The sequence below is a fragment of the Callithrix jacchus genome, chromosome 15 (assembly GCF_049354715.1).
Source record: "Callithrix jacchus isolate 240 chromosome 15, calJac240_pri, whole genome shotgun sequence".
Taxonomy (NCBI): domain Eukaryota; kingdom Metazoa; phylum Chordata; class Mammalia; order Primates; family Cebidae; genus Callithrix; species Callithrix jacchus.
This window is the reverse complement of record NC_133516.1, coordinates 12,845,666-12,870,640: the sequence shown is the minus strand read 5'-3', so window position 1 is coordinate 12,870,640 and position 24,975 is coordinate 12,845,666. Positions and strand designations below refer to the sequence as shown.

The 24,975-nt window shown below is 41.6% G+C and overlaps 1 protein-coding gene across 3 annotated transcripts in view; it reads left to right on the top strand.

The window, feature by feature from the left end:
* Window positions 1-24,975, top strand: part of PARL (presenilin associated rhomboid like) — a 55,545-nt gene that overhangs the window by 26,409 nt on the left and 4,161 nt on the right. The window contains exons 5-7 of one of the 3 annotated variants that reach the window (XM_002758109.7): window positions 14,768-14,863; window positions 17,458-17,607; window positions 19,226-19,296. In XM_002758109.7, the coding sequence (XP_002758155.1) occupies window positions 14,768-14,863; window positions 17,458-17,607; window positions 19,226-19,296 (317 nt within the window). The remainder of the gene's footprint in view (window positions 1-14,767; window positions 14,864-17,457; window positions 17,608-19,225; window positions 19,297-24,975) is intronic. The other 2 variants (XM_008981310.5, XM_078350266.1) reach the window with 2 other exon arrangements.

The following is a 24,975-nucleotide window of genomic DNA, read 5'->3' as shown; positions in this document are numbered from 1 at the left end:
TAGAGTGAGACTCCGTCTCAAAACAACAGTAAGCCTCTTTCTTACAGCTGATGCCAGCTTTCAAGTCTCCAGTTTTTGACTGTTCTGTCTCAGTCTGTCTGTGGGAATCCCTTTTTAAAGATATGCTAGAAAACTTGTTTTAATCCTTTTCTGTTTGTTTGTTTGATAGGGGATTTTTTTGGTCTTAATTTTTGTTACACAGAAATAATCTCCCTAGGCCTCATATTGCTCTGAAAAAGTTTTTATAAGCTCACTGGGTATTTGTGGGGCAGGTGGGGAGTATGAGGTGGCATTCTTCAAAGTTAGATTTGTCATCCTTGGTGCTTTTATATCAGCTAGTTTTCTGTTCTATTGCCTTGGTCTGTCAGCCTTTTAAGCCTGTCCTGGAAGTCCCCAGGCAATCCCCGCAGAGAGAATATTTTCTCCTACCTTTCTAGCTTTCGGGGTTGTCTTTGAGGCACTTGCCAGGTTTTCCTGTTAGTTCAAGAGAATGCTGGCCTTACTGTATTAAGATTCAGTATGGCTTTATGCCATGGGAAAGAATCAGCTTAATTATTGTTTTTGATCAAGAAGAGAGAATGGAAAAGGTAGGGAGAGAGATCGCAAGAAAACTGTGCCCTAATTCCTCTATCAATGTATTTTTTTGTCAGCTCCAAAGTTTTGTCACTATACTCCCCAGTCTTTGACCCCTTTCCCCAACTTCTGAAGTCTGTTCTTTTTTCTTTGCTATTCTGTTTCTACCAGGCTTATTCTTTTTCATTTCAGTTTTCTCTCTCCTTGCGCCTTTTCAAGGTTTTGAGCTGTCTTCCCAGACTAAGGACTTCTTACCTACTCCTGATGTTGCTGGTGAGGCAATGTTTTCCTTGGTTTTGTGGCCCATCTTTACCTTTGAATCAGTCACTCTTGTTCTGTAACTCCTGACTTCCCACTCTGCAGACAACTTATTTTTGGAGAAGAATAGCTAAATTAATCCTTGAGGGCCAACCATGCTTCAAGTATTATGCTAGGTGCTTTACCTGTGTTCATATTATTATTAATTATTGTAAGAACCCTGTTAGTGGTATCCTCATTTTTCAGATGGGGCATAGAGAGGTTAAATAACTGAGATTACACAGCTAGAAACATGCCTTTAGGAATCAAACCCACTTCATATTTCAAATAATACGCTTTTTATTATGTCCTTTCACTTTCTGCAACAGCAAACCACGACTTATTACCTTACTGATAAACCACATTCCCTCTCCCATCAAGTATCTGGGTGCAGATTCACACCACAGATTGCAGCAGATTGCTCCAAAGTAGCAGCCTGGTACCCGGGGAGGAAAGGGAGCCCTTCTTGACTGCCTAGGTTAGATTTTGTCATTGTAAAATGAATAAATATGCATGGTAACAGATTAAAATTGGAAAAAAGGATACATAAATTGAAAAATCAGTCTTTCTCTCACTCTGAACTTCCAGTTCTGCACCTTCCTCTCCCATAATAACCATTGCATCTTTAGTTACTTATGTGTTCTTCCAGAGCATCTGTTTATGTATAGACATTTATATCTGTCTGTGGTTTAACAGAAAAATAGTAACATGCAATACATACTCTCTGCACCATGATTTTTTTCACTTAATATTTTGAAGAACACTCTATATCAATACAAGTAGGTTTTTACATTCTTTTAAATATTTTATTGAGGTATAATATACATAAGAGAAGAATGTGAATGTTATGTCACATGTACAACTCAACTAGTTAATTTTCACAAGCTGAGGACACCCATGTAACTAGCCCCAAACTGAGAAGTGGAAATTACCAGCACCCAGGCTTTGTTTGTTTTGTTTTGAGACAGCATCTCACTCAGGCTGGAGTGCAGTGGCATGATCATGGCTCATTGTAGCCTCAACCTCTCAAGGCTGGTCTTGAACTCCTGAACTCAAGTGATCCTCCCGCTTTGGCCTCCCAAAGTTCTGGGATTACCGGTGTGAACCACTGTGCTTGGCCAGCATATTCTTTTTGATGGCATTATAGTATTCCATGTACATGAATACTACTTAACAAATCTTTTATTAATAGATATTTAGGTTGTTTTCAGTCTTCTGCTGCTATAAATATTGCTGCAGTGAATTGCCTTATATATAGATCTCTGTACCTTGTACATTTTTAGGATAAATTACTGGAAATAGAATTGCTGGGTCAAAGAATATGTACATTTAAAATTTTGTATATTGCCAAGTTGTGTTAAAAGAAGTTGTATAACAATATAAATGTCCTCCAACAATGACAGAGTCAGATTTCTAAAAGTTACCCACAGGGGAGGACAGGTATTCTCATCTGCAGGGACAGTACAGAGAAATAATTTTTTTTGTGGTTAGCAATTGTAAGGGCCTTTGCCTCCCTCGTTGTGAATTTGCCCTATTCTTTCTGTTTACCTGTATTAGTTTCAAACTTTCTGTCTATCCCAGTGGGAGGATGGACGATGGACAGTCTCTCTGGGTTTCTTCTTGATTCCAGGTAGCTGTGGACCCAGTCCTTAATTAGTTTGGTGGATACTGCATAGGAAAAGAAATGATAGCCACTGTGTGAGGCCAACAGGTTGATCTTTGCACCTGCCTGGTTCCCAGAGAACCTGAGGTAAGGACTGTTCGAGCCCAGTTCTTTGGCTGATGTGGATGTACATGCTTGTCAGTGTCTGGACTAGCTGGGTCTGGGTCAGTATGGAACCCCTTCAGAAAAAGGAGCTGTGGAGGGGTGAATTGGCCCACCCAGAAACAGGGGATCTGTGAGCTGTTAGACCCCAAGTGGTATGGTAAATCCTTTATAGGGAAAAGAGAAAAAAGGGGTTGTACTACCTTTCTCAGGCTAAAGAGGAAAATAACCTGAGGTCATTGAACCAAGCAGTGCTTTCTAAATCAGCACATCTGCCTTTTTAAAAATTAAGATATAATTCACATATAAAATTCACTATTTAAAGCCGGGGTCCCCAACCCTGGGCAAAGGACTGGTAGCAAAACTGGGCTGCACAGCAGGAGGTGAGTGGCAGGGGAATGAGTAAAGCTTCATTTGTGGGGGTTTTTTTTTTTTTTTTTTTGCTTTGTTTTTTTGAGACAGAGTCTCAAACAAGAGTCTCGCTCTGTCACATAGGCTGGAGCGCAGTGACCTGATCTTGACTCACTGAAACCTCTGCTTCCTGGGTTCACGTGATTCTCCTGCCTTAGCCTCCCAAGTAGCTGGGATTGCAGACACGTGCTACCATGCCTGGCTAACTTTTGTATTTTTAGTAGAGACAGGGTTTCACCATGTTGGCCAGGCTGGGATCTAGGTTGCACACACCTTATGAGAATCTAATGCCTGATGCTCTGTGACTGTCTCCCATCACACTCAGACAGGACCTTTGTCACTGTCTCCCATCACACTCAGACAGGACCTTTGTCACTGTCTCCCATCACACTCAGACAGGACCTTTGTCACTGTCTCCCATCACACTCAGACAGGACCTTTGTCACTGTCTCCCATCACACTCAGGACCTTTGTCACTGTCTCCCATCACACTCAGACAGGACCTTTGTCACTGTCTCCCATCACACTCAGGACCTTTGTCACTGTCTCCCATCACACTCAGACAGGACCTTTGTCACTGTCTCCCATCACACTCAGACAGGACCTTTGTCACTGTCTCCCATCACACTCAGACAGGACCTTTGTCACTGTCTCCCATCACACTCAGACAGGACCTTTGTCACTGTCTCCCATCACACTCAGACAGGACCTTGCAGTTGCAGGAAAACAAGCTCAGGGCTCCCACTGATTCTACATTATGACAAGTTGTGTAATTACTTCATTATATATTGTGATGTAATAATAATAGAAATAAAGTGCAGAATAAATATAATGCACTTGAATCATCCCAAAACCATCCTCCCATGACTGGTCTGTGGGAAAATTGTCTTCCATAAAACTGGTCCCTGGTGCCAAAATGGTTGGGGATCACTGATTTAAAATGTACAATCAGCTGAGTGTGGTGGCTCACACTTGTAATACTACCACTTGGGAGGCCAAGGTCAGAGGATTCTTTGCGTTTAGACCAGCCTGATCAACATAGACCCCATATCTCTCTAAAAAGAATAAACAGAAAGTCAAAGTAAATTCAGTGGTTTTTATTATATCTAAAAGGTTGTGCAACTATCTTCATCATCTAATCCCAGAGCTTCTTCATTATCCCATAAAAGAAACCCCATTCCCATTAGCAGTCACTCCCCATTCCCACCTTCCCCTCAGTGATCAATCTGCTTTCTCAAAGGACTTTCCTATTCTGCAGATTTCACGTACATCGAGTCATGTAATATGTAGCCTTTTGTGCCTGTTTCTTTGAGTTAGCCTAGTTTTTAAGGTTCGGTCATGTTGTAGTATGTATCATCAGTACTTCCGTTTTTTTTATGGCCAAATGATATTCCAGTGTATGGAATTTGTTTATTACATTTGTTTATTCACTCATCAGTTGGACATTTGAGTTGTTTCCATTCTTCTGCTATTAATAATGCTGCTGTGAACTTTCATGTGCACATTTTTATATGGACGTGTTTTCATTTCTTGGTTTTAGCCAGGAGTGGAATTGCTGGGTCATATGGTAGCTGTTCTTTGTTTTTCTTAATTGTCAAAAAAAAAAAAAAAAAACCATACACAAAACATGAACTATATACCATCTTAATCATTTTTAAGCGTATAGTTCAATAGTTTAGTATATTCACATTTTTGTAAAACCAGTCTCTAGAACTTTTTCACCTTGTAGATATGAAACTCGCTACTCATTAAACAATACGTCTTTTTCTCCTCCCCTCAGCCCTTGATAACCACCATTCTACTTTCTGTTTCTGTTTCCATGAATTTGACTACTTTAGATACCTCATACAAGTAGAATCATAAAATATTTGGTTTTTTTGACTGGCTTATTTCACTTGGCATAATGTCCACAAGGTTTATCCGTGTTGGGGCCCATGACAATATTTACTTCCTTTTTTAATGCTGAATAATTATTTTGTGTGTATATCACATTTGTTTATCCATTCATCTATTGATGGACATTTGAGTTGTTTCTACCTCTTGGTTATTGTGAATATGCTGCTAGGAACACGATGTGCAGATATCTCTTTGAGACCCATGCATTCAATTCTTTTGGATGTATATCCAAATATAGGACTGGTGGATCACATGGTTGTTGTATTTTTAATTTTTTGAGGAATTATACTATTTTCCATGGTGGTTGCACCATTTTACATTCCCACCAACAGTGTGCAGGTCTTCCAATTTCTCCACATTTTTGCCAACATTTGTTATTTTCTCTTTGTGTGGGTATGGGTCTGTGGATCTGTGGGTGTTTGACAGCAGCCAGTCCTGACGGGTGTGAGATAATACCTCACTGGTTTTGATTTGCATTTTTCTGGTGATTAGTGATGTTGAGCATCTTTTCACATGCTTACTGGCCATTTGTTTATCATCTCTGGAAAAATGTCTTTCAGGTGCTCTAGTTATTTAAAGTTTTTGTTGTTGAGTTATAGACATTCTTGTTTTTTTTGAGACGGAGTCTTGCTCTGTTGCCCAGGTTGGAGTGCAGTGGTGTGATCTCGGCTCACCACACACTGCATCTCCTGGGTTCAAGCACTCCTCCCACCTCAGCCTCCTGAGTAGCTGGGATTAAGGTAAGGTGTGTGTCACCACTCCTGGCTGATTTCTGTACTGTTAGTAGAGACAGGGTTTCATTATGTTGGCCAGGCTGGTCTTGAACCCGTGACCTCAAATGATCTGCCTATCTCAACCTCCCAAAGTGCTGTGATTATAGGTATGAGTCACCGCGCCTGCCCAAATTGTAAGCATTATTTTTTCTGGATATCACTCCCTTCTCAGATACATTATTTGCAAATACTTACTTTCATTCTGTGATTGATTTCTGCTTCTTTACCCTTTTCATTGTGCCTTTTGATACACTTAAAAACAAAAGTTTTTAAGTTTGACAGTTCCAGTTGTCTACTTTTTGTTTTGTTGCCGGTGCCTTGCCAGGAAATCACTACCAGGGCCAGTGTCACCAGGCTTTTCCTCCATTTTCTTCTAAGACTTTTATAGTTTGGGGTCTAATGTTTAGGTCTTTAATCCATTTTGAGTTAATTTTTGTATATTGGTATAAGATAAAGATCCAACTGCAGTCTTTGCATGTGGGTATCCAGTTTTCCCTTTGTTTTCTTTTTGAAGAACTGCCAGATTGTTTTCCATAGGTGGCTACACCATTTTCCATTCCTCAAGTAGTATGAGGATTCTGTCTGTTAGTGCCTATCTTTTCTATCAGTAACTACAGTTTTTTTGTTTTTTGGGGTTTTTTTTTTGTATTTCTTAATTGTGGTAAAATATATATAACATAAAATTTACCATTATAGACAATTGTTAGTGAACAGTTTAGTTGCTCTAAGTAGATTCACAGTGTTGTGGGCTGGGCGTGGTGGCTCATGCCTGTAATCCCAGCACTTTGGGAGGCTGAGGTGGGAGGATTGCCTGAGGCTGGGAGTTTCAGACAATCTTGTGTAACCGTCACCACTATATATTTCCAGAACTTTCTCATTATGCCAACCACAAACACTGGATCTGGTAAACAGTAGCTCCCCTTACCTCTCCCCATCAGCCACTAGTAACCACATTCTACTTTTTGTCTCTGTGAGTTTGCCTATTCTAGATCCTTCAAATAAGTGGAACCATAATTTTTTTTTTTGATCCAGCTTCTTATGCATAGCATAATATTCTCATAGCAGGATCAGAAATTCCTTTGTAAAACTCCATAGTATTCCATTCTCTGTATTTATCACATTTCATTTATCCATTCACCTGTTAATGGACGTTTGGGTTGTCTCCATCTCTTGGTTATTGTGACTTATGCTGTGATGTACAAAGGTTTTGACATCCCATATCCTTGCCAATACTTAAAAAAAATTTTTTTTTCAGACAGAGTCTCGCTCTGTCACTCACGCTTGAGTGCAGTGGTGTGAACATGGCTCACTACAGCCACAACCTGGCCTCAAACAACCCTCCTGCCGCAGCCTCTTGAGTAGCTGGGACTACAGGCATGTGCCACCATGCCTGGCTAATTTTTAAATTTTCTGTAGAGCTGAGGTCTTGCCAAGTGGCCAGGCTGCTTTTGAAATTCCTGGGCTCAAGTAATCCCTCTGCCCCAGCCTCCCAAAGTGCTGGGATTACAAGTGTGAGCCACTGTGCCTGGCCTATTTTCTTTTTCTTTTTGAGATGGAGCCCCGCTTTGTCGCCTAGGCTGGACAGACTGGAGTGCAGTGGCATGATCTCAGCTCACTGCAGCCTCTCCGTCCTGGGTTCATGCAATTCTCCTTCCTCAGCCTCCCAAGTAGCTGGGTTACAGGCATGTGTCACTATGCCCAGCTAATTTTTTTGTATTTTTAGTATACATGGGTTTCACCATGTTAGCCAGGATGGTCTCGATCTCCTGACCTCGTGACCCGCCACCTTGGCCTCCCAGTGCTGGGATTACAGGCGTTCAGCCACTGCACCTGGCCTCCTTTTTTTTTTTATAATGTGATAATAGCCATCCTAATGGGTATAGTTTTGATTTACATTTTGCTAATGACAAGTAATGCTGAGCATCTTTTCTTGTGCTTATTGAGTATTTGTATATCTTCTCTGGAGAACTGTCTGTTTACTTCCTTTGTTCATTTTTACATTGGGGTATTGAGTTTTTTATATATTCTGGATATTAATCCCTTATCAAATATGATGTACACATTTTCTCTCGTTTTGTTGCCATTATTATATCCATCCTGGTGGGTATGAAGGGGTATCATTGTGGTTTTGGTTTGCCTTTCCCTAATGACTAATGAACATCTTTTCATGTCTTATTGTATATTTATTCTTCTTTGGAGAAATGTCTATTTCTTCAAATCTTTTGCCCATTTAAAAATGGTTATTTTTTTGTTGAGTTGTAAAAGTTCTTTTTAAAATATTCTGGATACTAGACCCTTATTAAGAGATATGATTTACAAATATTTTTCCCATTCTGTGACTTGTCTTATCACTTTCTTTATAGTGTTTTCTGAAGCATAAACATTCTAATTTTGCTCAAGTCCATTATATCTATTTTTTGTCTTTTGTTGCTTGTACTTTCAGTGCCATGTCAAGGAAACCGTCACCTAATTGAAGGTCACAAAGATGTGTCCCTATGTTTTCTTTTAAGAGCTTTAAAATTGTAGCTCTGAAATGTAGGCATTTGTTTAATTCTGAGTTAGTGTTGGTATTTGGTTTGAGGTGGGGGTCCAAACTCATTCTTTTGCTTATGGATATCCACTTGTCTGAGCACCATTTTTTGAACACGACTATTCTTTCCCCATTGAATTGTTTTAGAACCCTAGTCACAAACCAGTTGACCGTAATTGCATAGGTGTATTTCTGGACTCTCAATTCTGTCCATTGGTCTATATTTCTGTCCTTATTCTAGTACTACACTGTCTTTATTTCTGTAGGTTTGTGTTGTAAATTCTGAAACTATGAATTGTGAGTCTTTCAACTTTGTTAATATGAAATATTGATTTTTCATGGGTTGAACCAAGCTTGCATTCCTGTGACGAATTCCACTTAGTCATGATTTATAATCTTTTTATATGTTGCCGGATTTAGTTTGCCAATGTTGTCTTAAGGATTTTTGCATGTCTTCATAAAGGGATTTTGATGGTTTTGTGTGTGCGTGTGTGTGATGTCTTTGGTTTTGATACCGAGGTGATAGAATGGATTGGAAAAATGTTCCTTCCTCTTCTATTTTTTGAGAGTTTGAGAAGCATTGGTGTTAATTCTCCTTCACATTTGGTAGAATTTCCTAGTTGTAGTAAGTGGAATAGTGTGCTTTCACCAAATTTGTGGCCACCTGGAACCACAGAATGTTACTTTACTTGAAATAGGCTCTTCGGAGATTTGATTAGTTACAGAGAGATCATATTACATTCGGATGGGCCTTAAATCCATTGACTCATGTCCTTATAAGAAGGGGAGAGGTCAAAGAAAGATACAGAAAACAAGGCCAAAGAGATGGTGGCAGGGATTGGAGTGATGCACCTATAAGCCAAACAATGCCAAGAATTGTCGAGAACCACCAGAAGCTAGGAAGAGGGAAGGAAGGTCACTCCCCTAGAGCCTTCCAGGGATTACAGCCCTGTGGACACCTTACGCTCTGATTGCTGACTTCTAGCTTCCACAACTGTAGAGAATAGATTTTTGTTGTTTTAAGCCACCAAGTTTGTGTTACAACAGCTGTAGGAAACTCAGATATTAGTGAAGCCAGTGAGAAACAGGCACCTAACACCTAATCTGGCTCTGGGCTTTTCGTTGTGGTAAGTTTTTTAAAATTACTGATTCAATCTCTTTACTTGTTCTTCATGTGTTCAGATTTTCTGTTTCTTCTTGAGTCAATTTCAGTAGTTTGTCTTTCTAGGAATTTTAAATTTCATCTAAGTTATTTTCATTTGTTGGCATATAATTGTTCATTGTATTTTGTAATGATTCTTATTTGTATAAGGTAGTAACATTCTGCTTTCATTCCTGATTTTAGTAATTTGTTTTTATTTTTCCGTTTATTTTTTAGCGAATCTCAGACCTGTGTGAGATGACTTTCGTAATTTGAATTTTTTTTCTTTTTCACTGTAGCTAAAAGTTTGTCAATTTTATTGATCATTTCAAACAGATCCAACCTTTGGATTTATTAATTTTTTTGTTATTTTTCTGTTCATTTATCTGTTTTTCATTCTTTCTTTCCTTCTGCTTGCTTTGGTTTTAGTTTGCTCTTCTCTTTACAGTTTCCCAAGGTGAACAGTTAGGCTATTGATGTGCGATCTCCTTTTTCAAGGTGGGCGTTCATAGCACCACTTTTGTTGCATCCTGTACATTTTGGTCTATTGTATTTTTGTCTTCATTCATCTCAGTTTCCTAGTTGCCCTTGTGATTTCTTCTTTGACTTAGGAGTTACTTAGGAGTTGTTAATTTCCACATACTGGTGAATTTTCTGAATTTATTTCCATATTGATTTGTAATTTCATCCCATGTGATCAGAGGACATACTTTGTATAATGTTAGTGTTTTAGTTTACTGAGAGTTGTTTTGTGACTGAACACAGCCTGGAATATGTTCCCTGTGTACTTGAGCAGAATGGATATTCTGTCACTGGGTGGTATGTTCTGTAAAGGTCTGTCAGGTCTAGTTGTTTATAGAGTTGCTGAAGTCTTCTCCTTCCTTGCTGATCATTTGATGATTCTCTCTGTTATTGCAAATGGAGTTCGGAAGTCTCCAGCTGTTATTGTGGAGTCATTTTTTCCTTCAATTCTGTCCATTTTTCTTCATGTCTTTTGAGATTCTGTTGTTAGGTACATATGCTTCTAATTGTTATATCTTGATGGATTGACCTTTTAATCATTTTACAATATCCTTCTTTAGCAGTGAATTTTGTCTTAAGGTCTATTTTGTCTTACTCTACATTTGGCCTTCTAGAGTCCAGGAATATATTGGAGATTTTCAGAGTTTCTATGGAAATTTTATTCCCCTGCTTTTCAGTTTAAGATTTTTGATTAGTCTTTTATTTGCCCCCAAGTGTTATACACCATCTCAGGCAGCTTCAGACTTAAAACACTTACCTGTCATTGTTTTTGACAAGTGCCCTCTGTGAAAGGAGTTTTGTATTTGGGGAGCTCCCAGTCAGGTTAAACAGACAGCCTTGAAATTGGGTCTTCCTTAGCATACTGGTTAGGTGGAAACCAAAAAAGTGGGTCTTCCACGGAACCAACAGCCAGGTCAAATAATGACGGTTCTTTGGTAATGAGGCTTTGAAAGAGCCCCAACTCCATTCTACCAGCTGCCTCTGCTTTCAAGACTACCTTGTAACTGGAGAGTGGGGGATTGTACTAAGACAAGTTAAAATGCTACAAAGCCACTGTTTTGAGATTCAGCTATTTTTCTCAAATAAATACTCCCTGGTTTGCTATAAGCCTTTGATTAGTTTCCAGAGTTCTGAAAAAGTTTATTCTGACATTTTTTGCCAGTTCTTTCATTGCTCTTATGAAGGAGAGTTATTTTTCGCTGACGTAATCCAGTGCATTACACAGGTGTGACCGTAGGCACTAGGACAGCAGCAGCCTTCCTGAATCAGCAGTGCCAAGCTTGCCCAAGAGCTACTGAGTCAAGAAGAAGCAGGTGACATCCCTCCTAAGTGGCGATAGACAAAAGTTAAGCTCTTCTATTTCTCAAAGGAGAAGGAGAGAGAAGGAAACCATTATTCTGTGATCATCTGCATACTGGTGCATGTATTATCTTATTTAAGCCTCACTACAACCTTTATGAGGCAGGAGGTATTATCCTCATTTTACAAATGAGGGAATAAAATGCCACAGGCCGCCAAGCTGCCAAGTGACATACTTAGGATTCAGTTCTGGGAAGGCCATTCTCTTTTCACCATATTATCCATTTGTTGGCGCGTCACCTTGTGACTGCGCCACTGAATCATGCTTTCTCGTTTCATAGTCACTCAACCCTTTTTTTTTCTTTTCCTTTTATTTTTTATTTTTATTTTTTTTGAGACGGGATCTCCCTCTGTCACCCAGACTGGCGTCTAGTGGTGCAGTTTTGGCTCACTGCAGACTTGACCTCCTGGGCTCAAGCAGTCCTCCCACCTTAGCCTCCCAAATAGCTGGGACTACAAGCATGTGCCACCACACCCAGCTGATTTTGTTCATTTTTTGTAAAGAAGAGGTCTCACTATGTTGTGCAGCCTGGCCTCAAACTTTAGGCTCAAGGGATCCTCCTGCCTGGGCCTCCCAAAGTGCTAAGATTAGAGGCGTGAGCCACCACACCTGGCCCATTCAGCCCTTTTAGGTAGATTTTATTATTCCCATTTTACAGAAGAGGAAACAAGCTGAGAGGTTAGGCCTCTTCCCCAGGTTATAATGTAATAGGACAGAGTCACTTCTGCTGGACTCCTTCACCCATGCTTTTACCCAAAATGCGGTACTCTCAGTAGGCCTAGGGTCACCACACATCCTCTCCTGCTCATCTGCTTCTGGGGACTGGCGTATGCTCTTTCTCAGCTAGGGAGCCCTTTTTATGTGGTATCTGAAGTCCCAGAATGACCAAGGTCAAAATAAATCTTCCTGGCTCCCCACGTCTTGGTGTATAGTAGAAAGAGCACTAGATGTGGAGTTCTGTCTTGGCCACTGAGTTTGGCTGTCAGACAACTTGTACCTTTTACAGCTTTGGTTTTTCTCATCTATAATTGCCTTCAGAATAGGGTTTGCAGAGAAGAAAGTATATGTATTTTACTTATTTCTTTTAAATTTGTGTGTCTTAAGATGAATTTATAGTGGTTAATGTACATAATTTGTTAATAAGCGTACATACATGGGACGTGTCTCTTACTAATGGAGTGCCTCATCAAAGCAGTTAGATGACCACTGGCTTAGAAGTAAGGGATTTTGACTATAGTGTTTCAGTGCCAATACTCTCATAATTTATCAGAAAAGCTTCTTGCATTTGGATTGAAAACTTAGCAGTGTTAACGCTTTGTCTGCTGTTAACCTTGATATCTTTGGTTATCTTCCCCCCGCTTTTTTTATTGAGATGGAGTTTTGCTCTCGTTGCCCAGGCTGGAGTGCAATGGCGCAATCTTGGCTGACTGCAACCTCTACCTCCCCGCAACCTCCACCTCTCAGGTTCAAGCAATTCTCTTGCCTCAGCGTCCTGAGTAGTTGGGGCTACAAGCATGTGCCACCATGCCCGACTAATTTTGTATTTTTAGTAGAGACAGGGTTTCTCCATGTTGGTCAGGCTGGTCACAAACTCCCGACCTCAGGTGATCTGCCCGCCTCGGCCTCCCAAAGTGCTGGGATTACAGGCGTGAGCCACTGCGCCCGGCCTATATCTTTCCCTTTTTTCAAGTGTTTTCTCTTGTAATCACTTTATGCAGAGACACATCCTCCTCTTTGACAGTGCTGTGGTGCCTGTGGTTTCTAGGAGCTGGGTGTGCTGTGTGCCAGTGGTTTGAGGAAGTCGCTCCTGGAGCTGACAGGAGGCAGAGTAGTGATTGCATTTTTCAGCTTAGCAGGCAGGATCAGGGACCCCACCTTGTTGTCTTTTCCTTGAACCACATTTAGAGTAAAACACCAAAGCCCTGACTGACCATGATCATGGCCAGACTATTCTCAGCCTTTACCTTAAGCTATCAATCACTGTGTATGACAACCTAGACCTAAGGGTGCACTCTGAGTAGCAAAGATGATTAACTCTCCCAAAGGAAACTAAAGAACCCTGGACCACACAAATCCCTGCTCTCTTCCTGTAGGATAAACTCCCAAGGCTCCAGTCCCCGTGAGGAGGCTCTGCCTTTCGCAGGGTTCCAGGCTCCACGTTGGGAAGTACCTACAGTGCTCTTCCTTGCCCATGTATGATCCCTTTCCCCGCTCCTTGCTTAAACGCTGTCCCTCTCACCATAAAAGAGTTCTTGGTAATTATTTGCTAAAGATGGCATAATGGCTGTCGTAGTCCCCACCAGTGTGACATGTCATACGGCTGATGGAATCAGTTCAACAAAATGCAGTAATATTTAATGTACTACAGAGAAAGACAAAAATGCTGCCAATCAAGCTATCACAGACCACCAATTAGAAGATGCATTGTGATTTCAGATATTAAAATGGAAAAATGTCTTAAGGTCTATCGAAAATGGTAGCTTCCTTTCCCACATCTCGAGTGGGGGAGCAAAAACTGGACAGACTAGAAATGCCAGGGGAGAGCTGATAGCCTGACAGGATGAGCAAATGTGGAAGCCACAGGTAGCAGCAAGATGTAGCAGCTGGCAGGGACCAGACAAAGAGCGTCTTCTAGATTAAATCCTCCTTTATTTTGAATGTTATGGAATTAGTCCGAAGTTGAAAGTGCTGCTTGCCTGTTGCCTGAAGAGACTGGAGGAATGGATACATGTTTAAATTCTTAACAAGTAGATGACTACCTGTATGTGAAGGAGTTGTGGCAATTCATAAAATTAATATATTTTTAAAGTTTCTAGTTTTCACGAATAACTTAGTTTCTTGTCTAAAATGTAACAAGTTAATCCTATTAAATAAACCTACTCAGTTTCTTAGTGGTACTAACAACATCAACACCTACAGAAAGAGGAAAGTCACTCAACTCCCACATGTAAACATACTTCAGAAGCAGTTGCAGATTTTTTCTAAATTATCCCTGAATTCCCATCAAATAAGTGTTTTTCTCAAGCACATTGACCTTCACCTACACAGATGACTCATATGTTTCCATAAGCTGGCAGTAAATTTCAGAAGCATTATGCCCTGAGGAAAAAGAAGTAATGTTAGCTTTTCTGCTCTTTGCCAAAGAACCTAATTCTGTGTCTTACTTCTGTCCTTGGCGTAGCTATTATAGACAATAAATTATTGATCTTATTATTGTGAAGAATAAAGAGTTCTGAAGAAGTAAAATATGGATCTGGAGAAAGGAAGTTAGCTCCTAGAGCATCTGCAATTTTCCAGGAATTCTGGGACTTTACAACCCTTGGCAGTGCAGATACTTTAAAAGCACTGATTTCACTTGCTTTTCTTAGCCCACCCTCTATCCCCCAAGTATACAGTACTCTTGCGTAATTGTGGTAGACATCTTACAAGGGGGTACTTTAGGTCAGACTTTTTTGCTTTTATGTTTAACCTCCTTAAATTATAAATACTTACCTTGTAGGTATTATAGCTGCAAATGTCCTTGTATTCTGTTTATGGAGAGTGCCATCTCTGAAGCGGACAATGACCAGATATTTCACGTCGAATCCAGCCTCAAGTAAGTCAGTCTAACTTGTGTGATTTATTTTAAGGTAGAGATAATTGGAAAGAAATATGCTTTAGTTAATTGAAATGCTGTAAAAAAGACGAGTTACTTATCAGCAGCTACAGGCAAAATGTAGAGGATAGGCTGCAAGCTCCTTGACGGAGGACTGGGATGGGACATCATCTCTTGTTCTTTTCTTTTTTTTTTTTTGAGATGTAGTCTTGCTCTGTCGCCCAGACAGTGGTGCGATCTCGGCTCACTGCAACCTCCGCCTCTCAGGTCAAAGCGATTCTTCTGCTTTAGCCTCTCTAGTAGCTGGGAGTACAGGTGCCTGTAATCCCAGGTGTGGTGGCAGGCACCTGTAATTTTTGTATTTTTATTAGAGACAGGGTTTTTTTATATACAAATAATTCTTGTATTTTTATTAGAGACAGGGTTTCACCATGTTGGCCAGGCTGGTCTCGAACTCCTGTCCTCAGATGATCTGCCCGGCTCAGCTTCCCAAAATGCTGGGATTACAGGCATGAGCCACCATACTCAGGCTCATTTCTCTTAATCTAATACCCTAATGAATCTCACACATAGCAAATATCTAAATATTTTTTGACAAATTAAGAACCTTTTTTTTTTTTTTTTTTTTTTTGAGATAGTTTCACTCTCTTACCCAGGCTAGAGCGCAGTGGTGCAATCTTGTCTCATTGTAACCTCCACTTCCTGGGTTCAAGTGATTCTCGTGCCTCAGCCTCCCTAGTAGCTGGGATTGTGGGCACATGCCACTATGCCTGGCTAAGTTTTCTATTTTTAAGACAAACAGGATTTTGCCATGTTAGCCAGGTTGGTCTTAAACTCCTGGCTTCAAGTGATCCACCCGCCTCAGCCTCCCAAAGTGCTGGTATTACAACAGGTACGAGCCACCAGGCCTGGTCCACAGGTTTATTCTTTAAAGAGAATATTATATACAACTTTATAATCGACATAATTTACTTTTTCTTTCTTTTTTTTTTTTTTGACAGGGTGTTGCTCTGTTGCCCAGACTGGAGTGCAGCGGTGCAATCTTGGCTCACTGCGACCTCTCTTTCTGAGGCTCAAGTGATCCTCCTACCTCAGCCCCCAGGAGCTGGGGCTACAGGTGCATGCCACCATGCCCAGCTAATTTTTTTGTTTTTAGTGCAGATGAGGTCTCACTATGTTGCCCAGACTGCTTATTTTTTTCTAATCAACTTTTGCCATAAGAATAAGTTGCTTTCATTGAACTGAGAGTTTTTATTGGTTGCTTACTAAGTAGAAAAGAGATTTATTAAGAGAGCTTGTTATCACTTTTTAAAAAAAAAAGCCACTGGACACGGTGGCTTACACCTATAATCCCAGCACTTGGGGAAGCTGAGGTAGGTGAACTGCTTAAGCTCAGGAGTTCGAGACCAGCCAGCAACACAGCGAAATCCGGTCTCTACTAGAAATACAAAAATTAGTTGGGTGTGGGGGTGCATGCCTGTAGTCTCAGCTACTCAAGAGACTTAGGTGGGAGGATCACTTGAGCCTAGGAAGTTGAGGCTGCAGTGAGCCAAGATCATGCCACTGCACTCCAGCCTGGGTGACAGAGCAAGACTGTCTCAAAAAAAAAAGAAAAGAAAAAAAACCTTTTTTTTTTTTTTTTTTTTTGCTTCACAGTGGTTTAATATGAACAGAGTTGAATATGACATTGTCTGACAGAAGAATGAACAGTTTGCTGAATAAAAGCCCCAAGTCAGGATATATATACACAGCCGAATGGGGCCTCAGACTCTCAGCACTTGTACACAATGAAAGAAGGAATCAATTACAAAATGTCTCTAACAGAGGACACAAATCAAAAAGGCAGCAACAACACTGGCAAGGTGGGAAAGGGAGCAGAGCCACTTTTTAGGGGCTGCTTAGCCCCTGGCACAGGCTCAGCCGCTGGAGAGCTGTCTCAGGGAACTTCAACACTTAGATGGGCTCCAAATCCTGTGTCAAAATACAGTCCTAATCACTCTGATCAGGGTCACGTCACAATCAGCAATCCTTTTCCCCCAAGGCCCTGTATAGAAAACTCCAGTTCTTCCACGATAGGGAGTCTAAGCAAAGAGCCCCCACCTCTCACCTGGCACCGAAGTTAACTTGCTCTCACACCGCCACTTGGGACAGATATTGGGCCCCAGCAAACAAACCACCCCCTCCCTGACAAGCCAGGATAGTTGCCATCCTCAAGAAGCTGCTTCAGACATTAAGATTTAGAAAATCCAAACTAAGCTGCTTTTAAATAGCTGTTTTTGTTTCCCGTGTTTTATTTGTTTTTCCACATCCTGGGTCCAAGTGATTCTGCTGCCTCAGCCTCCTGAGTAGCTGGAATTATAGGTGTGCACCACCACGCCCAGCTAATATTTTTAATAGAGATGGGGTTTCACCATGTTGGCCAGGCTGGTCTTGAACTCCCAACTTCAAGTGATCCGCCTGCCTTGGCTTCCGAAAGTGCTGGGATTACAGGCGTGAGCCACTGCGCCCAGCCTAATTTAAAAAGTTTAAAATAGATCATTTTTATTGGCTGTGTGTTCCATGATTACCAGACTGTGTTTTTCTTTCTTTTGTAGAGGTCCTTTGTTCTCCAATGTTGCTGTCAACATTCAGTCATTTCTCCTTAATTCACATGGCAGCAAATATGTATGTTTTGTGGAGCTTCTCTTCCAGCATAGTGAACCTTCTGGGTCAAGAGCAGTTCATGGCAATGTACCTATCTGCAGGTAATGCACTTTAATCTCGGGCCTTTGAGAGTATCTAACTCTAACCTTTCTGCAGAAGGGACAAAGGGAGTGGTTGCTGCCATACTCTACATGTAGTAAGTGCTCAGAATGTATTTGTTTCTCAAGGGTGCCACGGACTGCTGGAGATGTTGTTGCCTTTCCTGCTTCTCATTTTGCTGATTTCCTCCTACATATGAATTATGTGGGTATGCTTAATTTTCAGTTGGGATAAACAGGAGTTAAGTAAGGGTTCGTGTAGAATTTAAGCATGTCATTTTTTTTTTTAATCTCACTGGGCTTTGGTTTCTTTAGCTCAGGCCCACCATTTTATATGGTGGTTCCCAGGCTTCCTGGCAAGCTCATTTTCCTTGCTTCCTTAAGCAAGCTCATTTTCCCCAGTGTATTCAGTTTACAGAAAGCTTTAAATGAGAGCTGTACAATGTGATTGTCAAGAAAGAGTGTCCTGTCTTCTTCGCAAGCGCGTTTGCTGGCACGGAACCACTTCCTGGTAGTTGTCTTGCAGATAGCATCATTTTCCTACTTCCAGTTAGAAAATTCTTGTGCATTATTCCAGGTCCCTAGAGGCTGCTATGGTGACAGTTGATCAAATTTTACTTACCTCTCTGTAAAATGTACTTCCTTAAAACAGTAAATTAACTTCTAAAGCCTCTACATTTAGAAACAGTGTATCTGGCAGTTGTGCTGTGCTGTAGTGAAAAGACTGAGCTTGGAGATGGGCGGAGGTTCAGATCCTGTTTCTACTACCAGCTGTGTGATGTTACAGAAATGACTAAACCTCTGTGGGGATGAGGACACTTACCTTCTCAGGACAAGGGGTTAAAGAAAGCACTAAATAAAAGCATCCACTGCAAGGCCCGGAGTAGATGCTTAATTGGTATTAGTTGAATACTTACCTGTCTCTAGTCCTTCAAAAGAAGAAGCTGAGCAATGCCTTTGGCTTGTAAGATAAGTGTATAGTTATTTCCCAGGGGCTAGTTATGTTGTTGTAGTTATAGAGGGTCTGTGTCAGATACATTAATTCCTACTCCATAGGAAGTTTTTAAAAGTGAGCCACATTGACTCAAATGACACTGAAGCCAAAGAGACATAAGGGATGATCCAGTCTAGTGTCCCACCCCAGATATTCTGATTTAGTGTGTCTGGAGTACAGCCCAGAGAATGTACTCTTAGGAATGGGTCTTCATGCTCTAGTTGAGGAAAGTGATAACTGAGGAGTAAAGGAATGGCTTGCTCAGCAGGTCGTGCACCAGGTCAGACGGCATCCCCTGTGAAGTCACTGGAATGATAGGCAGGATGAGTGTTCGTGCCTGTACCTCACAGTGATCCCGATTGAAACTTGACACCGTTTATCTGTGTGGAAATTGGAAATGAAAACCATTTTCATGGCTGGACATGGTGGCTCACGCCTCTAATCCCGGCTACTCAGGGGGCCGGGGCCCGAGAATGACTTGAACAGCGTAGCTGAGGTGGCAATGAGCCAGAATTGCGCCACTGCGCTCCAGCAGCCAGGGTGCCAAAGTGAAAACTGTCTCCCAAAAAAATGCAAACCATTTTTATACCTCACTTTAAATTAATGAAATGTGACTTTGTTTCTCAGGTGTTATTTCCAATTTTGTCAGTTACGTGTGTAAAGTTGCCACAGGAAGATATGGACCATCACTTGGTGCAGTAAGTATTTCTATTTAAATTTTTTTTTTTTTAGACAGAGTTTTGCTCTTGTTACTCAGGGTGGAGTGCAATGGCACAATCTTGGCTTACTGCAACCTCTGCCTCCTGGGTTCAGGCAATTCTCCTGCCTCAGCCTCCTGAGTGGCTGGGATTACAGGCACGCACCACCGTGCCCAGCTAATTTTTTGTATTTTTAGTAGAGACAGGGTTTCACCATGTTGACCAGGATGGTCTCGATCTCTTGACCTCGTGATCCACCCGCCTCGGCCTCCCAAAGTGCTGGGATTATAGGCTTGAGCCACCGTGCCTGGCTCTATTTAAAATTTTTTAAAATTTGAGTTTTACGTTTACTTTGAAGTAATTTTAGACTTATAAGAATGTTGTAAAATTGATAAGGGGTTTTAATATACCCTTCACCCTGTGTTAACTAACATTGAAACCAAGAAATTAATGTTGAAACAATACAGTTGACTAATTTTCATCTAATTTAGAATGTATACATTTGTAAAGCTTTTGTAAATTTCAGGCTGTGGCTTTTAACCATTGGTCATATATATGTGCTCACCAGAATAGAGTACAGCTCAGAACAGTGAGTATGCAATCCTCATAAACCAGAGAGCCTAATCCAGTATTGGAAAACTGTGATTACAGATTTGAATCTGGTCCTTCATCCTCCTGTTTGGTCCATACTGGAGTGCCTACTAGACACTATGCTAGAGCCTGGGGCTACAGCCAGTGAGTGAGCCAGATAGTCATGATTATTTGTGATGGTTTTAGAAAGTGGGGAAAACAACAACAGAAAAGGTTCCTGCCCGCTCAGAGCTCTTATATTCTGGATACTTAAAAAAATTTTCTGAGGCAGTTGGGCACGGTGGCTCATGCCTGTAATCCCAGCACATTGGGAGGCCAAGGTGGGAGAATGAGCCAAAGAGTTCAATACCAGTCACATAGCAAGATCCCATCTCTACAAAAAAATCAGAAAATTAACTGGGTGTGGTGGCTCATGCCTGTAGTCTTAGCTACTCAGGAGGCAGAGGTAGGAGGATAACTTAAGCCTAGGAGGTTGAGGTGTATACCAGAGCCTTTGCTCTGGTATAATTTATATATTTCAAATCATATTCTCTCATTCAATAGTTCATTCAGCAGCTAAGCACCTAATACATGGAGTAAAGACCACTAGGATGAATCATAGGCTCAGAATTCAAGTTTAGCTGGCGAGAAAACATGCACATCTAATACACACTGAAAGGAATGAAGATTCTCTGGAGGACTTGGGGCATCTGAGGGTGGAGAGGCCTTTCTCTTTCGCTGACAGGATCTGCGAGGGCATTCCGAGGAGCTCTGAGACAACTCTGGTCCTCATTTTACAGATTAGAAGCTGAAGTGCAAAATTAATAACGTCTGCCAGCATGATATTTGGAATTAGAGTGCAGGTGAATCCTGGTTCTGCTACTTACCTGTGATTTCTAAGACATGTTACATATTTCTAGGAAACTCTGAACCTCAATTTCCCCATAGAAAATGGGGGATAACTGTGTGTATTTCTGATGTGCAAAGCAAGTTCACTTACGATGCTTAGCACCATAAAAAGCACACAGCAAGAACTCTGGATGTGGTGCTTCCTGTTCAGTCATCAAAATCCTCCAGAGCCATGGGAGGATAAATTCCCCCAAATATCTTCATGCAGCTTTGATTAAAATTAAAGGAAATCAAATTTTTAATGAGAAATCTGGAAAAAAACCCTGTTGACAAAATTGTGTTGCTGCAAAATGTGAAGTGTTAGTCCTCTCTGTTTAGTGAGATGATATAAAATGAAGGGGCACAGGCACAGTGGCCCATGCCTGTAGTCCCCACACTTTGGGAGACGAGGCAGGAGGATCACTGGAGCCCAGGAGGTTTGAGACAAGCCTGGGCAACATAGTGAGACCCCATCTCTACAAAAAATGTCACAGTTAGCCAGCATGGTGGCATGCATTTGTAATCCTACCTGCTCAGGAGACTGCGGTAGGAGGGCTGCTTGAGTCCAGGCGGTTGAGGCTGCTGTGAGCCATGAGCATGCCACTGTGCTCCAACCTGGGCAACATAGTGAGACCCTATCTCAAAAAAAAAAGTTGAATGGGACTTTAAAAATATGTTTGTAAATTACTGTATTGCTGCTATCCTGGATAATTATTAAGCTTTTCTGTAGAGTCAGGGTCTCCCTATGTTGCCAAGGTTGGTCTCAAACTCGTGGGCTCAAGTGACCCTCCTGCCTGAGCCTCCCAAAGTGTTGGGATTACTGGTGTGAGCCACTACACCTGGCCAGTTGTCTTTTCTTATTCCAGTTGAGATTTTTTTCAGTTGAAGCCTGCTCACTTGGGGTATGATGAGACTTTGGATCCTATTGCGATCTGCTGTTTGAGTAGTCTTCCTCTGCCACTGTTCTGATGAGGAGAGGGGAAACTGCTGCTGGGTAGGAGTAGACATCCGGGTTCCTCACGCAGCCGCCTTTGCCTCTGGAGGGAGAGGGGCTCTTATTACTGCAAGGCAGTGGTGGGAGCTCAGGGCATGCCGGCCACCTAGCAGACCTCTGCTAATGTTGCTGTGGCTAGGAGGATCAAGGGTGCTTCCCACTGACACCGCCCTGTGTGGCGTACTGGGATGCCTCCTCGTTACGTTCTGGCAAGGGTGGACGTCTAGGCCTGCTTAGCCTTTGCTGGGCCACCATTTCTCTAAATATTGTCTAACAACTCTGTGCTAGGCTGTCCTCTTTTGTGCCTTGACTCGAGAGAACATGTTGGGGGATGATCAGTATGAGGCCAAAATAGAGTCAGGGAACTCACCACCACTTCATTGAATCTCAGGCTTCCTGGCTGGTCAGCTTTCCTGTCCTTTCCTCTCAGAGTTCTCTTACATTTATTTCATAGGTAACACCAGGGTCTTCATCTCTACTTAGCTTTCGTAAGCAGAGGGAGCAGATTCACTTAAATTAGAATACCAAAAAAGTTAAAAACGTAAGTCTGAGAGAGCTGAAGATTATACAGATGCAGAAAAATGTTTATGAGGCCGGGCGCAGTGGCTCATTACTGTAAACCCAGCACTTTGGGAGGCCGAGGTGGGCAGAACTTGAGGCCAGGAGTTTGAAACCAGCTTGGCCGACTTAGTGAAACCCTGTCTCTACTAAAAATAGAAAAATTAGCTAGTCATGGTGGTGTGTACCTGTAATCCCAGCTACTCGGCAGGCTGAGGTAGGAGCAAAACTTGAATCCAGGAGGTGGAGGTTGCAAGTGCGATCACCCCGCACTCCAGTTTGGCCAACAGCGAGACTGTCTCAAAAAATCTATATATGTTTATGAAATAAGTAAAATCAGATGTGCATATTGATTGCAAGTATATAACCAGTGTACCTAGAAATACTGATGGAGAACAAAAGACCTTCACCTCTTCCCTTGGCTCCAAACCCCTTAGGTCTCCTAGATCAGGTCATGACTCATCGTACACTATGTATGAATGTGAAAGTTCTCTGAGAAGAGAAGGGTTCATTTTCATTCAGTTCTTAAAAACTTCTGACTAGAAAAAGGGGAAAAACCTCTCTGCATCGGAGTAAGCCTAGACTTTTATAAAAAAAAAAAAGTTGGGATTTATTCAAACATATCAATGTTTACATTTATATAAAGTCACATTGAGAAATTCTGGGAGGATGATGGAATTGCTTCTTTAATATGCAATAATTACAGTAAGTTACAATCATAAACCAGTGTCACATAGAATCTTGTCCAGATAATGATTTCCTTAACAGATGGAGAATAATCATCTATAGGCATGTAATTTGGAGGAACTTCATCGAATTTTAATGCTCTTCATACAGCTATTCAAATTATATTTCATCATTTTGGGGAAAAGTGTAATTTTGGTTTGTTTTAGAGTTTTTTTTGTTTTGTTTTGTTTTTTTGAGACCAGGTCTCACTCTGTTGCCCTAACTGGGGTACAGTGGCACAGTCTTGGCTCACTTAGCACTCAGCCTCCCAAGTATCTGGGACTACAGGCACACGCCACCATGCCCGGCTTATTTTTGTATTTTTAGTAGAGATGGGGTTTCACCACGTTGGCCAGGCTAGTCCCAAACTCCTGACCTCAGGTGATCCACCTGCCTCAGCCTCCCAACATGCTAGGATTACAGGCGTGAGCCACCGCGCCTGGCTGCAGTGACAGACTCTTGCACAGAAGCCAGCTTGGTCGAAATTCAGGTCGTCTTGGGTTCTCCTTTTGAGGAGTGTTGATGCTGTCCTTCCATCTTGCAGTTACCCGACTTGCTCCTAGGAATGCAGCTTGAGCTTGTTTCCCTGTTTAGGCCACGTGACAGCTTTCTGTGAGGGGCTGGGGACACCTGAGACCTCTGGGACTCACGATAATTTTCTTTAACGTTTTCATAATTCCCCAAATGTAAGATAACCTTGTTTCTGAAGTGACCCTTCACATAGAAGACATTAAGAAAACTGATTAAGAGAGGTAGATGCTATTTTCTAAAACTAACCCTTTAAATATGAAAAGGTAGGAACCTTTCTTTTTAATGATAGGCACTTCTTTTAAAAGTTATTTTGCTCTTAGGTGTCTTTTTTTTTTTTTTTTGAGATGGAGTGTCGCTCTACCCGGGCTGGAGTGCAGCGGCACGGTCTCTGCTCACTGCAACCTCGGCTTCCCGGGTTTGAGAAATTCTCGTGCCTCAGCCTCCTTAGTAGCTGGGATTATAAGTGCCTGCCACCACACCTGGCTAATTTTTTTTTTTTTTGTATTTTTAATAGAGAATGGGGTTTTACCATGTTGGTCAGGCTGGTCTCAAACTCTTGGCCTCCCAAAGTGCTGAGATTATAGGCTGAGCCACCACGCCCAGCCCATATAGTCTTTTTCTTTTTTGAATAAAGCAGGTAACTCAGGTTTACTAGTTAACATGCCAAAAACTGCACATATTTAAAGTTACAATTTGGTAAGCTGTAAGATGTAGATACCCATGAACCTGTCACCACACTCAAGATCATGAACATGTTCCTCAGCCCCAAAAGCTTCCCAGTGCTCCTGTGTGGCCGCTGCCTGCTGCCCCTTCCCCTGGCAACAGCTTACCTACTTCCGGTAAAGGTAAATCAGTTTGCAAATGGAATCACACAGCATGTATGCCTTTTTTATTGTCCTGGCCTCATTTACGCTGTATAATTATTTTGAGACTCATCCATGTTTTGTATATCAATTTATTCCTTTAGTTTTATTATTTTTGAGACAGGGTCTCACTCTGTTGCCCAGGCAGGAGTGCAGTGGTGCAGTCATAGCTCACTGTAATCTTGACCTCCTGGGCTCAAGGGACCCTCCTGCCTCCCAGTGTGCTGGAATTACAGGCGGGCAGTGTTTCATTTCTCTATGAAGAGCAATAGATTTCACAGGAAGTTTTTAGGATGAAGCATACTTCATGCGCGTGGGTTTCTTGGGGTGTATTCATGCTCACTCCCTCTGGTTGGGGAGCTTTGTCAGAGAAGTTTAAGCAGTTCTTTCCTAGGCCTTAGGTGCAGGGACACACATGACACGCTTGGTGCTGTCCTTGCGGTTCAAAAGCACTCGCATGCTGGTGGTTATCACCTTACCGCCCGTGATAAAAGCTCAGTCTTTCTAAGCCATTATTGTGTGAAGGACATTTAGTTCCTTCACTGATAC